Below are 14517 nucleotides of genomic sequence, written 5' to 3'. Positions count from 1 at the left end.
ATTTAGCATTTTTGTTTAGAGACCCCTGTGAATTCAGTGAGCCACGTCAATGCTCCATTACCCTCTTGAGAAAGAACCAGTTTGCGTGAAATAAATCTTGGATCTTCAGACCCATGTGTGGGAGGTGTCCCTGGGGGGAGCTGCCTGGGAGGTTTCTCTGGGGTCAGAGTGAGCACATCCTTCTGGAACTGTTTCCTGGGACAGGTGGAATGCTGTAGGCCGTTGCTTTTCACTTCTGAGCCTGTAGGCTGTCCAAGACAGTTTCTTTTGGGAGAGATTAGTTGCAAGTGCTGGAAATACTGGCTTTCCCTCATCCTCACAGTCGTTATGTTTTACTCCATCATTTCAGCCACAGTGTGTCCTCCACATGGGGATTCAATAACTTTGTTTGTTTGTTTGTTTGTTTGTTTCAGAGACAGGGTCTCTCTCTATCACCCAGGCTGGAGTGCAGTGGCACCATCACGGCTAACTGCAGCCTTGAACTCCTGGGCTCAAGCAATCTTCCCACCTCAGTCTCCCGAGTAGCTGGGACTACAGGCATGCACCACCTCACCTGGCTAATTTTTTATTTTTTAGAGGCAGAGCCTCACTATCTTTCCCATGCTGGTCTTAACTCCTGGGCTCAAGCGATTCTCCTGCTTGGGCCTCCCAAAGCACTGGGATTACTGGTGTGAGCCACCGTGCCTGGCCCCAGGAACCCCTTCTTTTCAGTGTTTTCACACTGCTGATATCCGGACATGGAGGAGATAGGAAGAGCTAACTGGTAACAATTATAGGCACTGTGGATTGATATTTTTTTCCTGTAAAAGAATTGTAAAGTACATTTGTTCTTCCTACCAATCCCAGAAGAAACCCTTTAAAAATTGTTGTATATTCTGGCTGGGTGCGGTGGCTCATGCCTGTAATCCCAGCACTTTGGGAGGCCAAGGTGGGCGGATCACGAGGTCAGGAGATCCAGAGCATCCTGACTAACACGGTGAAACCCCGTCTCTCCTAAAAGTACAGAAAATTAGTCAGGCATGGTGACGGGCACCTATGATCCCAGCCACTTGGGAGGCTGAGGCAGGAGAATGGTGTGAACCCGGGAGGCAGAGCTTGCAGTGAGCAGAGATCGCACCACTGCACTCCATCCTGGGCAACAGAGCAAGACTCCACCTCAGAAAAAAAAAAAAATTTTGTATATTCTTTAAGACTTTTTCTGTGATATATTATTAATAATTATAATATATAACATATTATATATAACGTATACTCTAGATAAGATATAATAATTTGGAATAATACACATTACCTTTATATATTCCATACTTTGATAACTTCTTTGGGCCTATACTGTATACACTGTTCTTGAATTTGTGCTTACAGTCAAATCTTGGATCATCATCTTTGGGCATATGGTTCCGATTCTAAAAGTTCTGCTGTTAGATTTACTTAAAAGTTTTACCATTGTATTGTAGTCTCTACAAGCAGCTTTCAAACTTTTTTCAACAAGACATGCAGTAAGAAATACATCTTATTTCCCAATCTGTATTCTATATAACATATAATTTACACATATACACATTTATTTATTTCTTTTTAATCAACACATCACAAATTTGCATGTCCTGTTTGCACGGGGGTCATGCTATTCTTCTCTGTATGGTTCCAATTTTAGTATGTGTTGCTGAAGTGAGCATTACTTTTAGTTTTATACATAAAATTGAAGCTCAAGTTTCATGACACAATACCTATCTTTTCTACAGGTAAAAAGTATTCTGTTCCATTCTTTTTTTTTTTTTTTTTTTTTGAGATGGAGTCTCACTTGGTCGCCCAGGTTGAAGTGCAATGGCACGATCTCAGCTCACTGCAGTGTTTGCCTCCCTGGTTCAAGCAATTCTTGTGCCTCAGCTTCCTGAGTAGCTGAGACTACAGGTGCCCACCACCACACCCAGCTAATTTTTGTATTTTTAGTAGAGATGGGGTTTCACCATGTTGGCCAGGCTGGTCTTGAACTCCTAATCTCAAGTGATCTGCCCGAGTTGGCCTCTCAAAGTGCTGGAATTATAGGCATGAGCCATCATGCCTGGCCTCTATTCTATTCCTTAATTTAAAAAATAACAAAATGCTGGTCACCACCCTTTAAACTGATTTCATGACTCATTAACGGGCCTACAGTGAGAAAGTGACTAGCCTTTGCTCTGCTTTCTTGCTTTGGTCAGAAGTCCCACCCTGAGTGAGGCTGCTGGAGGTTGGGTGGGTGCTGGTTGATGGGTTTGACTGCTGCCTGCCAGCTGACACCACCTCCCGCTCCTGTCACCTGGACAGATGGAGAAGTGCCTGGCAGTGCCGTATTGGTGTTTGACATTGAGTTGCTGGAGCTGGTGGCCGGCCTACCCGAGGGGTACATGTTCATATGGAATGGTGAGGTGTCACCCAACCTCTTTGAAGAAATTGACAAGGATGGCAACGGAGAAGTCCTCCTGGAAGAGGTAACTAACTGGCCTTTGTAGGAAGGTGAGACCGAACAGCTCAGGGAGCCTGGTGAGGCCACGGGGCTGGTCCTGAAGGCGAGGCCTTCTCAGGGTGAGGCCAGTGGGCTGGAGGGCTTGTGAGATGGCCAGCACACTCATGTGCCAAGCACTTTTACACACGCCCTCTCTGTGGAAGCTCACCATTCCTCTCTGAAGAAACCAAGTCCCTGAGAGGTGCAGGGCTTGATTCCAGGGCACACAGTGTGTATTTAGTTCTTGTTACTGGGTGCTCACTGCCTGCCTGTGTGTGCTGAGTGTCTTCAGTGTATTCTCTGGTTCGGCCCTCACAACAGCTGTTTTTTAGAAGAAACTGTGCACAGAGAAGGTAAATGATTTGTCCAAGGTCACACAGCTACTCAGTGGTTTGAGCCAGGACCACACACCTCTTTGTGAAGCTGGGCAATAGAACCATCTGTTTTGCTCCACGCCTGGGGAATTCCGGCTCCCTGCCTCTTCCACGTCTGCTACTGAAAGTCCTCCAGCCTTTTCCTCTCTCTCTCCACATCTTCAGCACTTCTGGATCATTGTCATTTGCATACAAATGTGCTGTTATTTTCCCTTCCCTGGATGTGTCTTTCTAGTTCTCTCATTACTTTCCTTTCCAGCAAAAACTTCAAAAGAATTGTGTGTCCTTCTTGCCTCTAATTCCTCTCCTCCTAGTTTCTCTTAAACCCACTCCTTTCTGACATTTGTCCCTGCACACCTCTGAGCCCAGCCTTGCCAGGGTGGCCAGTGTCTTCCGTATTGCAGAATCCAGTGGTCAGCTCTCACGCTCCTCTTACTTCAACACAGCTACAGGATGCGTGTTTCTCTGGCTTCCAGGACACCACACTTCATGGTGTTCCTTCTACCTCCCTGGTACGTCCCTCTCAGGCCTCTTGTCCCCGATCTCTTCATGTTGGAGTACCCCGGGCTAAGTTTGTTGTTTTCTCCGTCTTTAAGTCACTCGCTTGGTGGTCTTATTGGGTCCATATCCTGATGGCGTCTGAATTTGTAGCTCCAGTCCAGGCTTCTCTCTGCATTTCACACTCATGTGTTCAGCTGCCTGCTTGATGTCCTCATTTACGGAACCCCCTGCTATCCACCTGCACACCCCGCCCCTGGAGCCTCCTTTACCCAAAGCCTTTCCATCGCAGTCAGTGGCATCACTGGCCTCCAGTGGCTCAGGCGAGAGCACTTGGTAATCTCTGACTCCTCTCTTTCTCTCGTAGGCCATAATAATCCTCAGGAAATCATTCCAGCTCTACCTTGAGAGCACATGCAGAACCTGACACTTCTCACCACCTCCACCGTGTAGCATCTTAGCCGGGGGTCTGTCATCTCTTTCCCGGGTCACATCACAGCAGCGGTGTTCATGAAGCTCTTCCTGCACTCACAGTGGCCGTTCTCACACAGAAGCTGGGTCAGACCTGCCGAGGCCCCTGCCTCCAGGGCCTCACAGTAGCCTGTGAAGACCCCGCACTTTCTGCTCGCTGTAACCTCCTCGCCGGCTGTCTCCCTCTGCCCACTTTACCCGGCCACACCCGCCCCCAGTGCTGTCTGTGACCAGCCAGGCATGCGTCCACCTTGAGCCCTGGCACCAGCTGCCCTCTCTGCTCAGGAGACATCTGCCCCAGAGAACTTGTTCGGCCCTTTCCTTCTCATCTTTCAAGCCTTTGCACAGATCTTCCCTTCCCCTTAAAGTTTTATCCTGACCACTGAATTGAACATTTCATCCCTTTCTCTCATCCTTACTGAGCTCCGCTTTTTGATTTTTTTCTGGAGCATTTCACTTTGTAACTTAATGTGTCATTTACCTATTTTTATGTTCATGTCTAATTGTCTGTCTTTCCACTAGAATGCAAGCCTTACAGGCACAGGGTGTTTGTTTGTGTATTGATATATTTCAAGATCTAGAACAGTGCTCGGCACATAGGAGACCATATGTTTTGATCATATGAATGAGTGCATGCATCCGAGAATGTTCTTACAGTGTTGGGTGGTCGTGGGGGTCAGCCTTTGGTAGGGAACTAAGTGGGGAGAAGGGATAGCTCTGACGGCTGCTGGGTATTGGCTACCTGAATAATACGGGCTCTTGGAGTTATTTAGTACAAGGGGTTTTCACCTGCATTTAGAGAAAAAAACAAAACGAAACACAGGTCATAGGTCATGTAGCTGCCAAAAAGATCTTGTCTGTGTTGGTAGCCCAGACTCAAGTTCCAGCCCTGTCACCCCCAGACTGCTCTGTTTCTGGCCCCAGACCTGGCGTTCATGGTGGCTGAACTCATGGTCTTTCCCGTCCCCTTCTTTTCCAGTTCTCAGAGTACATTCACGCCCAGGTGGCATCTGGCAAAGGGAAACTCGCTCCTGGCTTTGATGCTGAGCTGGTTGTGAAGAATATGTTCACCAACCAGGACCGGAATGGAGATGGGAAGGTCACGGCCGAGGAATTTAAACTCAAAGACCAGGAAGCCAAACACGATGAACTCTAAACCTGGCACGAACCAGATGGTGCCAGGGAGTACGTGACACCAAGCCACTTGTCGTGGCAGAGCGTGCAGTGAGGGTGCAAGGGTCTTTCAGAAGGTGCATCATTAGCCAGTAGTAGGTGGGTCACATAGTACCTGGTGTACACATCGGGGTGGGTTGATACATGGGGTGAGAAGTTTAGGCCGATTGCCAGTGATAGTAAACAAAATCTTTGCAGAGAGCCTTAGCACGGGATGTGTCCAGTATTGAAAAGGCTGCACTGCCAACCATGATTTGTGAGCCTTCTGGGAAATTTTGTTATTAAAGGAATATAGTGTCAGATGGAAGTTATCATCTTGGAGGAACCATAAGAAAAGGTGTCCAGGGTATCTATATAAAGAGGGTTAAATTTTTTTTAACTTGCTGGTTAAGACATTTTAGAAATATTCTTGAGATGGGCAGGAGAGTCAAAGGGCTTGCTTGCCCCAGCAGGGTTCCCAGCAGACAGCCATGGCTCTTCCCAGCAGCCTGTGCAAACTCTGATCATGGCCCACCCCGGCACATGCACACGCACATCATGCTTTTCCAGCTCATCACACCCTGCCCCACTGTGGGCTTCCCGTTAATAGTGTATAACTTGGAGTTAAGTTAAAAGAGCCTTTTGGACAGAAAACTGGGCCAGGAAAAGGCATCTCGGACCACAAATAGAGAATTTGATTCCGCGTTTGCCACATAAGGTCATCTGCTTAGCTTTTTCTTTCTTTCTTTTTTGTTTTTTTGGAGACAGAGTCTCGCTTTGTCGCCAGGCTGGAGTGCAGTGGCGCCATCTCGGCTCACTGCAGAACCATCTTGGCTCACTGCAGCCTCCGCCTCCCGTATTCAAGTGATTCTCCTGTCTCAGCCTCCTGAGTAGCTGGGACTACAGGTGTGCACTACCACACCCAGCTAATTTTTGTATTTTTAGTAGAGATGGAGTTTCACCATTTGGCCAGGATGGTCTCTATCTCTTGACCTTGTGATCTGCCCACCTCAGCCTCTCAAAGTGCTGGGATTACAGGCGTGAACCACCGTGCCCAGCCACTTAGCTTTTTCTTATTCCCACCTTTCTATCCCATAGAACACCCTTTTTTATCCTCCCTGAACCATATTGATAAGATAAATAGGGCTGGGGGCGGGGCCCCGCTGGTCACTCAACAGAGTATTTCCCTTGGCCGAGATGGAAGTTTCGTCCCAATAGATGAGCTGCTGAGCATCAACAAGGTGACATTTTTCTGCTGCCCATTTGTGTCCTGGAGAGGGTGGTACCCTGAAGGCAGAGGCCAGCTGCTATAAGACAGCAATGACAGTCCACCTGCCGGCCTGATTCCTGCATCATGGAATAACCACGTGGCTACCTTCTATCCTCTGTTCCCAAATGGTGGTGGCACTTATCCTGAAGTCGTCAATGATTTCCCTTTGAAACTACTTTATTTTACTAATTTAAACTATTTTGTACTGATGTAGCCCTGAGGTAGTTCATGAAAATGCTGTGCACTCATTCAATGGAATAAATGTTGGAAAGCTGATCTTTTCTGATATGAAATGTTGAATTATATTACCTGCTTTTCTGATGTTTTATTGGAAGGCTAAAGACCTGCGAGAATGCCCCATGCAGTCAGAATCCCCTTGATGAAAACAGCAGAACTTCGCTGCAGTTACTGAGGGAGCGCGTTCTACTTCTAGGGAGTGTGAGTCAGGGTCCTGGCCCTCCTCCGGGACTCCTGAAGAGAAGCTAAGGAAAGGACTGTTTAGAGTGTGGGCGGGGCTGGGGAAACTGAGGATGTTGAGTGCCGGTGACAGCAGTGTTGGCCACTGCAGGAGGCTGCTACTACCAGGGCCTGAGGGCTCAAGAGGAGGCAGTGGGAGCAGCACAGGAAGGGCTGCCTAGAGGCATCCCAGAGGGATGCAGCCACCACTAGCAGTGCAGCTGACACTGCAGCAGAGCGAGGGACAAGTGCCCCATCCCCGCTGTGCCCCCATTCTCTGATGCCTGCCACTGGTCCTATTAGTGAAACCATGTTGGAAGCGAGGGTAAGAGGAGCTCAGAGACGAGTTCTCAGACGTCAGCCTCTTGGGTGCAGAGAAAGGTGGAGAATGAATCTGAGATAGGGATAGGGTGGGTGGGAGCAAATGGAGAGTAACTGGTACATGAGAAACTGTGTGTGTGTGTGTGTGTGTGTGTGTGTAGTGCAATTACATATTTAAAAGCAATTATTTTAATATACATAAAATATATGTATTATATAGACATACAATTGCTGTTTAAAAGCAAATGTTGGCCATGTGCAGTGGCTCATGCCTGTAATCCTAGCGCTTTGAGAGGTTGAGGTCGGTGGATCATTTGAGGTTCAGGAGTTCAAGACCAGCCTGGCCAACATGGTGAAAACTCGTCTGTACTAAAAATAACAACAACAACAAAAAATTAGCCAGGCGTGGTGGTGGGCGCCTGTAATCGCAGCTGCTCAGGAGGCTGAGGCAGGAAAATTGCTTGAACCCGGGAGGCAGAGGCTGCAGTAAGCCGATATAGTGCCACTGCACTGCAGCCTGGGCGACAGAGCAAGACTATATCTCAAAAAGAAAAAGAAAAAAAATTTGATTTTTTGCTTCTTGCTAACTTGAACTGAGAACTTTGGAATGCATTTGACCTCATTAGCCTTACCCGCCTTATGAAGAGAAAAACCTTGTGCTTATTCTCTACCCCAGATTTTTATTTACCTGCTTGAATTTCTTCACTGGCTGTTTTCTGTGATGGTGGAAACAGATAGGCTGAATCAGAAATAAGTTTCTTGGCCAGGGCAGTGGTTCATGCCTGTAATCCCAGTATTTTGGGAGGCCAGGAATTCGAGACCAGCCTGGGTAATATAGCAAGACCCCATCTCTAAAAAAATTTTAAAACTTAGCTGCGCAAGGTGGCACATGCCTGTAGTCCTAGCTACTTGGAAGGCCGAGGAGGGAGGATTGCTTGAGTCCGGGAAAGTAAGGCTGCAGTGAATTGTGATTGCACTGCTGCCCTCCAGTCTGTGCAACAGAGCGAAACCCAGACTCTAAAGAAAAAAAGAACATGGACCTTAGAACTTCAGGAATAAGAAGCTTTGGCCTGTTGAGTTCTGCCGAGGCACTTCCATTCTTCCTGTTGCCGAGGAGGGCATTCAGTGATGAGGCGCGTTCACTGTCTGCAAGGGGAAGCTGCTTAGCTGGCCCCACTTTGTGCTATGGCTGCAACACTTGCTTCTATTTACATTATGGTTATGGGCTATAGTTCTGCCAACAAGGCTGTAAATACTAAATAAGGGGCCAAGTACAGGGTAGAGATGCCACACAGCAATTTTTGTTTTTGTTTTCTAAATCACTTCTCACCTGATACAGCACATTTTTTTTCTTTTTTGAGACAAGGTTTGTCACCCAGGCTGGAGTACAATTGTGCAGCCACAGTTCACTGCAGCCTTGACCTCCTGGGCTCAAGCAATCCTCTCATCTCAGCCTCCTGAGTAGCTGGGACCACAGACAGGTGCCACCACGCCCAGCTATTTTAAATTTTTTTGCCAAGATGGGACTCGCTGTGTTGCCCAGGGTGGTCTCTTGAACTCTTGGCCTCAAGTGATCCTCCCACCTCTGTCTCCCAAAGCGTTGGGATTACAGGTGAGTCACTGCGCCTGGCCAGCCTCTGGACCTTCTGACAGGAACATTTATTGATAGGTACTATATTGTGACCACCTAACTCAGGATCTACACAGATTTGAACTGGGTCATTGATACCTACTGTGGGATGAGAGTCTAGAACATGAACATGACATCTGAATATGTTTGACGCAACTAGGCCGCCTGCAAATATAAGCAATAGGCACCATTTTGTTAAAACCAGTGAGTTTTGATCTCTGATTATTTATGACTTTATAATTTTGTCCAAATACTTAAAAGATAGGAAAAAAATTCATTTTGGCAGGGAAATAGATTTAACTGCAAGACTATACATAAACACTGGTCCCTGCCCCCATCTGTTACTTTACTATCTCAGGTTTCCAGGGACAAAGTTGCTTTTTTTGAAGCCTTTTCCCCTTCACTCTCTCAGGGATCTGGAGTTTTTACTTAATAAGAATACTGGGCGGGGTGCAGTGACTCACGCCTGTCATCCCACCACTTTGGGAGGCCAAGGTGGGAGGATCGCTTGGGCCCAGGAGTTTGAGACAATCCTGGGCAGCACAGAGAGAGCTTATCTCTAACAGAAATTTCAAAAAGTAGCCAGGCGTGGTGGTGCACACCTGCAGTCTACTCGGGAGGTTGAGGTGGATCACTCGAGGCTGGGAGCTCAAGGCTGCAGTAAGCCCTGATAGTGCCACTGCACTCCAGCCTGGGCAGAGGGAGACCCTGCGTCTCAAAAAACAAAATAGTACTGTTTCCGATTATTTCTTGCTAGATGCAGATATAAAACATTTCTGCTTATTAATAGTTTGTGTGTGGTTTCCACGCTTAATGTTGGAATTTTGATTGGTCAGGCAATTTCTTCCAGCTGACACTGGCCATATTTAAATCTCATTTAAATGCAGACAACACCCACATTTATAGTTCCTGCTCAGATTTCTCCTTTGAGCTCTAGTCTGTCTATTTGGTATCTTCTCTTGTATGTCTCACATGTCAAATTTTGTATGTCCAAAATAGCATGTCTGTTCCCACTCCCTTCCCAACACCACCAAGCCTATTCCTCTCCATCTTCCCTGGCACCCATGTGTCCAAAGCAGACATCAGCGACCCCCTGCTCTCTCATTTTACATGTTTAAGCCAACAGCAAGTTTTGTCAATTCTGTCTCTAAGCTACTCCTGGAAATGACCCACTTCTCTCCCGTTCCACAGCCCCAGCCCCCAAAACCGACCATTATTTCTAACTGGAACAGCTGTAATAGCCCCCCAACTGGTGTGCTTGAGTTTATCTGCCCTCACTAGTCCCTTCCCCACATGGCATCAGTGATCCTGCCTCTCCTTTGCAAGGAGAGAAAAACCAGAGTTCTTATGATTTATAAAGCCCTCCATGATCTGGCACCCACCTACTTCCCGTTCAACACCTGATGCCATTCTTCCCTTTGTTCATAATACTGTTAAACCAGCTCTCAGTTCTTCAAATGCCCTAAAACTTTCTCACTTAGGACCTTCACACACCCTGTTCCCTCTCCTGGGAATGCTTCTCCCTCAACTCCTCACATGACTAGCTCCTTATCCTTCTGACTTTGGCCTAAGTATCACCTGAGAAGAGCTTCTTCTGACCACTATATCTAAGGTAGGTCTCTGTTGGCTGGGCGTGATGGCTCACGCCTATAATCTCAACACTTTCGGAGGCTGAGGCGGGCAGATCACGAGGTCAGGAGATCGAGACCATCCTGGATAACACGGTGAAATCCCGTCTCTACTAAAAATACAAAAAATTACCCTGGCGTGGTGGCGGGCACCTGTAGTCCCAGCTACTCGGGAGGCTGAGGCAGGAGAATGGCGTGAAGCTTGCAGTGAGCTGAGATCCGTGCCACTGCACCCCAGCCTGGGCGACAGAGTGAGACTCCATCTCAAAAATATATAATAATAATAATAATAATAATAATAATAATAATAAATAAAATAGGTCTGTCATTTGTGTTTTCTTCATAGCTATTTACCATATTCATAATTGCTACTTTTTCCTCCTGTTTGATCTACTAGGAATGGAAGCTACATGAGGGCAGGAAGCATGTCTGATTTTTTTTTGGGGGGGGGCAGAGGGGACAGAGGCAACTGTTGTTGCCCAGGCTGGAGTGCAAAGGCGCAATCTCAGCTCACTGCAACCTCTACCTCCCGGGTGCAAGTGATTATCCTGCCTCAGCCTCCCGAGTAGCTGGGATTACAGGGGTGCACCACCATGCCCAGCTAATTTTAGTATTTTTAGTAGAGACGGGGTTTCTCCATGTTGGTCAGGCTGGTCTCGAACTCCCGACCTCAGGTGATCCGCCCGCCTCGGCCTCCCAAAGTGCTGAGATTTTATAGGCATGAGCCACCGCGTCCAGTTCTGATTTGTTAACTATTGTTTCCCTAGAACTCAGCACAACATAGAGACTTGAGTAAGTGACTTTTCATTTAATCCTCATCTCTAGTTAATACTCCCCTTTACAGATGAAAAAACTAAGGCTTGGAGAAGTTAGAAACTTATTCCAGATGACAGAATCACAGATTCAGATCCAGATATGACTACTTCAAAGCTGTGTCCCTTGCATCTTGATCACTTTTTATCTGTTAAACTGGTACTGAAACACCAGACTAAGTAAAAAGAGCAGCATGACTGTTGACTCTCTGGGTAACTCTGGAGAAGTTTCAGGATTAGTCATTCAAGATTACATTGATCTTTTCCTTGCTGATTTTCCCTAGGGTATATTAAAGAGAAAACTGAAACTGAAGGCCGGTTAAACAGACTTTCGGTCATCTACCAAAATTTGGGTGACTATGAAGTAGACCATGGAAGGTAGATTTCTTGTGAAATCACTCCGGAATGAGCTAGTATTGCTGATGGTTGTTTTCATTTTTTCCAGTTTTGTCAAAATTGTTAGCTCTAGCCCTCAAAATTGCTTTATTTCATAAAGTAAAATTTAAAGTTGAATAAAACCATTGGCTAATGCTAGGCTCGTTAGAGAATGTAGTAGTCACCATACACTACCAGTACTTGCCGGGGCTGCAAAAGATCATTCCATTTCATTGATTCAACCAAATGCTGTACTGGGGGATACAACAGCTTATACATTTGTGGATGGATTCTACCTAACAATATTGAATACCTGTGCTGTTTTAAATGCATACATAAGTTTCAAACGTATACATAAAAGATGAGCATATCTACTTCTTATGAATCTAGAAGCTATATCACCATCTTCACTTAATAGATGAGCAAACTGGGACACAGGCTCAATAATCTGTCCTGGTCACACTCCTAATGGCTAAACTGGTCTGAAAACTGAACTCAAATGCAAATATTTTAAATTTCAGTAGCATCAGGTGGCAGTGAGATGTGATAGGTTAATAAACATAATGGGAGAAGCATGAGACTCAATTTATGGAATTGGCTAGAAGGGGCCTTAGAGAGTGCATGTTCTTATGGCATTCATTGTATAGGGAGGTGACCGAACCTGCAGTCTTAGTAAGGGGCTGAGCCATGACCAGAATGTAGGTCATGACTTCAGTGTTCTTTAGATTTACAACATGCAATATACTTTTTCATGGAAGCATATTATAAACACCTTTTAGAAATAGCCAATATAAGCTCTGATTGCAATACAGGGGTAAAGAGTTATTGTTGAATCAGATTCCCAACTGTTTTTCCTATGTGCAAAAGTCCCACAGGTAATTCTGATACTCCCATGCCATGCTATCTGCTTTAATGCACGAAGTTATTTTTCAGTTTGATTTCAGGAACACTTAGGCAGGATCTAGTCTGCCTGTTGCCATTGCATTTTTGTTTCATTGTTTATTTATTTATTAAGACCAGGTCTTGCTCTGTCACCCAGGCTGGCGTACAGGGGCATGATCTCAGCTCACTGCAAGCATTGGCCCCCTGGGCTCCAGCAATCCTCCTACCTTAGCCTCCTGAGTAGCTGAAACCACAGGTGTGCACCACTATGCCTGGCTAGTTTTTTGTATTTTTAGTAGAGACTGAGTCCTGCCATGTTGCCCGGGCTGGTCTTGAACTCCTGAGCTCAAGTCATCTGCCCGCCTCAGCCTCCCAAAATGCTGGGATTACAGATGTGAGCCACTGCACCTGGCCTCATTATTTTTATGCTGTTTTGAGGTAGGTTCTTGCTCTGTTGACCAGCCTGGAGTGCAGTGGCACGATCACAGCTCACTGCAGCCTCAACCTCCCCAGGCTCAGGTCATCATCCCGCCTCAGCCTCCTGAGTAGCTGGAACTACAGGTGCACCACCATGCCTGGCTAATTTTTTGCAGAGATGGGGGTCTCCCTATGTTACCCAGGCTGGTCTCAAACTCCTAGGCTCAAGCGATCCACTTGCCTTGGCCTCCCAAAGTGCTGGGATTACAGGTGTGAGCTTCTGCTCCTGGCCTGCTTCATTGTTTATGATGATGAAAAGGAGGAGTGGTGGAGGATAAGGATGGGCATTCTGAGGACAAAAAGGTTTTCTAACATGTGACCTTGTCTTCCAGCCACACCTGACTGAACTAGAGACTGCTGCTCACACTGGATGGCCAGAACGAATCAGATCATGCTTTGTGTGTATCATAGCTTAGGTGCTATAAGCAAACCAATTAGGTGTCCATAGGATCTGGAATTAAGGGTAAGAGTCAGGGTCAAATTTATCACAATGGCAGGTCTAAATGCTGAAGATGAATGATGAGGCAGAGTCAGAGATGTGGAGTGGGTAGCTGGACTGTACAGAGAGATGCTGGTTCCTAATGTTGCAGTGCTGCTCAGATTCAGTCACCACGAGACCTAGGTCCACTGCTTCCTGCCTCGGGTTCTTTCTGAAACTTGCAGACTTGTACCTTTTACTGATGTTTTCAATGGGAGAAAATAATTTTCAGAGGTCTCAGTATTTTCTGAAGGGCATATAAAATTTTCCCTGCAAATATCTTTAGACTTAATAATTTTTGAAAATAATTCAATCTAAATAGCCACTATGACAAGGATTTTAGAATTCATATATCTCAAAAGACAGGCAGATGCAGAGAAAGAAACAAAAAAACAAGACACCATGGTAGGTGCTCAATAAGTATTTGACTCAATAAAGATAGTTTTGACCATAGAATTAAAAAGGCTTTTCATTTCATATTTATTATCAGTGCTTCAATACAGAATGTTTTGTAATGATTAGCGACGTTGTAAACACCACCAGTTTTTTCCAACAGTAAGTGCTACTCTTTTCCGGTAAGTATGTTTTCCCCAAAATAACCAAACCTAACACAATTTCAAGAGATGGTGATACCATCAGCATAATAACCCAAAGTACAAAAATGGCAATACTTAAAATCATGCATATTATTTCACCATTTCATAAAACTTATTTTAAAAGTTCTACAAACTTTCCCAGTGTAAAAGACTCCTCAAAAACTGCATGATAACATTAAACTACAAAATTCACTTTGGAAAAGTAGGGAGTTACTTTTCTAATTTTGGCTTTAAGATTTTTTTTTTTTTTAATGTGTTAAAAGATAAGGTGAGGAGTGTGTTGAGAGAGGTGGAGAAAAAGGAGCTTCCGGTTGATGCATTCACCATGTCTGAAAATATATGTTATACAAAGGGAACACTTCAAGAGTAAGGATGTATTATAAATAAGTCTCTCAGCAAGATGAACAGATGAACAGTTCAATTGCACCCACAGGAGACAGGTCTTCTTGGAGAATGCTTGTTTATAGAATCTTCTGTAAAATAGAGTTGGCTACTTCTAATGATTCATCTTGTACTAAAACAATATCATAAGAGTTCATGTACTTTTCTAAAAGCTCATCCACCTAATCAAGAAAAGAACAAAAGAAAATTAACATGCAGGGCCAAGAAGCA

General features: G+C 45.5%; 2 protein-coding genes and 1 non-coding gene across 7 annotated transcripts in view; 1 reads left to right on the top strand and 2 right to left on the bottom strand.

The window, feature by feature from the left end:
- FKBP9 (FKBP prolyl isomerase 9) overlaps positions 1-6526 on the top strand; it is a 50902-nt gene extending 44376 nt beyond the window's left edge. The window contains exons 9-10 of the mRNA XM_015133750.3: positions 2308-2471; positions 4808-6526. Coding sequence (XP_014989236.1) covers positions 2308-2471; positions 4808-4984 — 341 coding nt within the window. The 3' untranslated portion in view covers positions 4985-6526. The remainder of the gene's footprint in view (positions 1-2307; positions 2472-4807) is intronic.
- On the bottom strand, positions 1575-1677 carry LOC114677198 (U6 spliceosomal RNA). The gene has a single exon (XR_003728499.1). It is a non-coding gene; the product is annotated as a U6 spliceosomal RNA (small nuclear RNA).
- Positions 6527-13765: 7239 nt separating the features above from the next.
- Positions 13766-14517, bottom strand: part of NT5C3A (5'-nucleotidase, cytosolic IIIA) — a 49914-nt gene continuing 49162 nt past the window's right edge. For 4 of the 5 annotated variants that reach the window (XM_015133736.3, XM_015133735.3, XM_077995064.1 and 1 more), the window contains one exon: positions 13766-14468. In XM_015133736.3, the coding sequence (XP_014989222.1) occupies positions 14367-14468 (102 nt within the window). In that variant the 3' untranslated portion in view covers positions 13766-14366. 5 annotated transcript variants of the gene reach the window in all.

The sequence above is a fragment of the Macaca mulatta genome, chromosome 3 (assembly GCF_049350105.2).
Source record: "Macaca mulatta isolate MMU2019108-1 chromosome 3, T2T-MMU8v2.0, whole genome shotgun sequence".
Taxonomy (NCBI): Eukaryota; Metazoa; Chordata; class Mammalia; order Primates; family Cercopithecidae; genus Macaca; species Macaca mulatta.
Note: the sequence above shows the minus strand (reverse complement) of the source record. Positions and strands in the feature narration are given on the sequence as shown.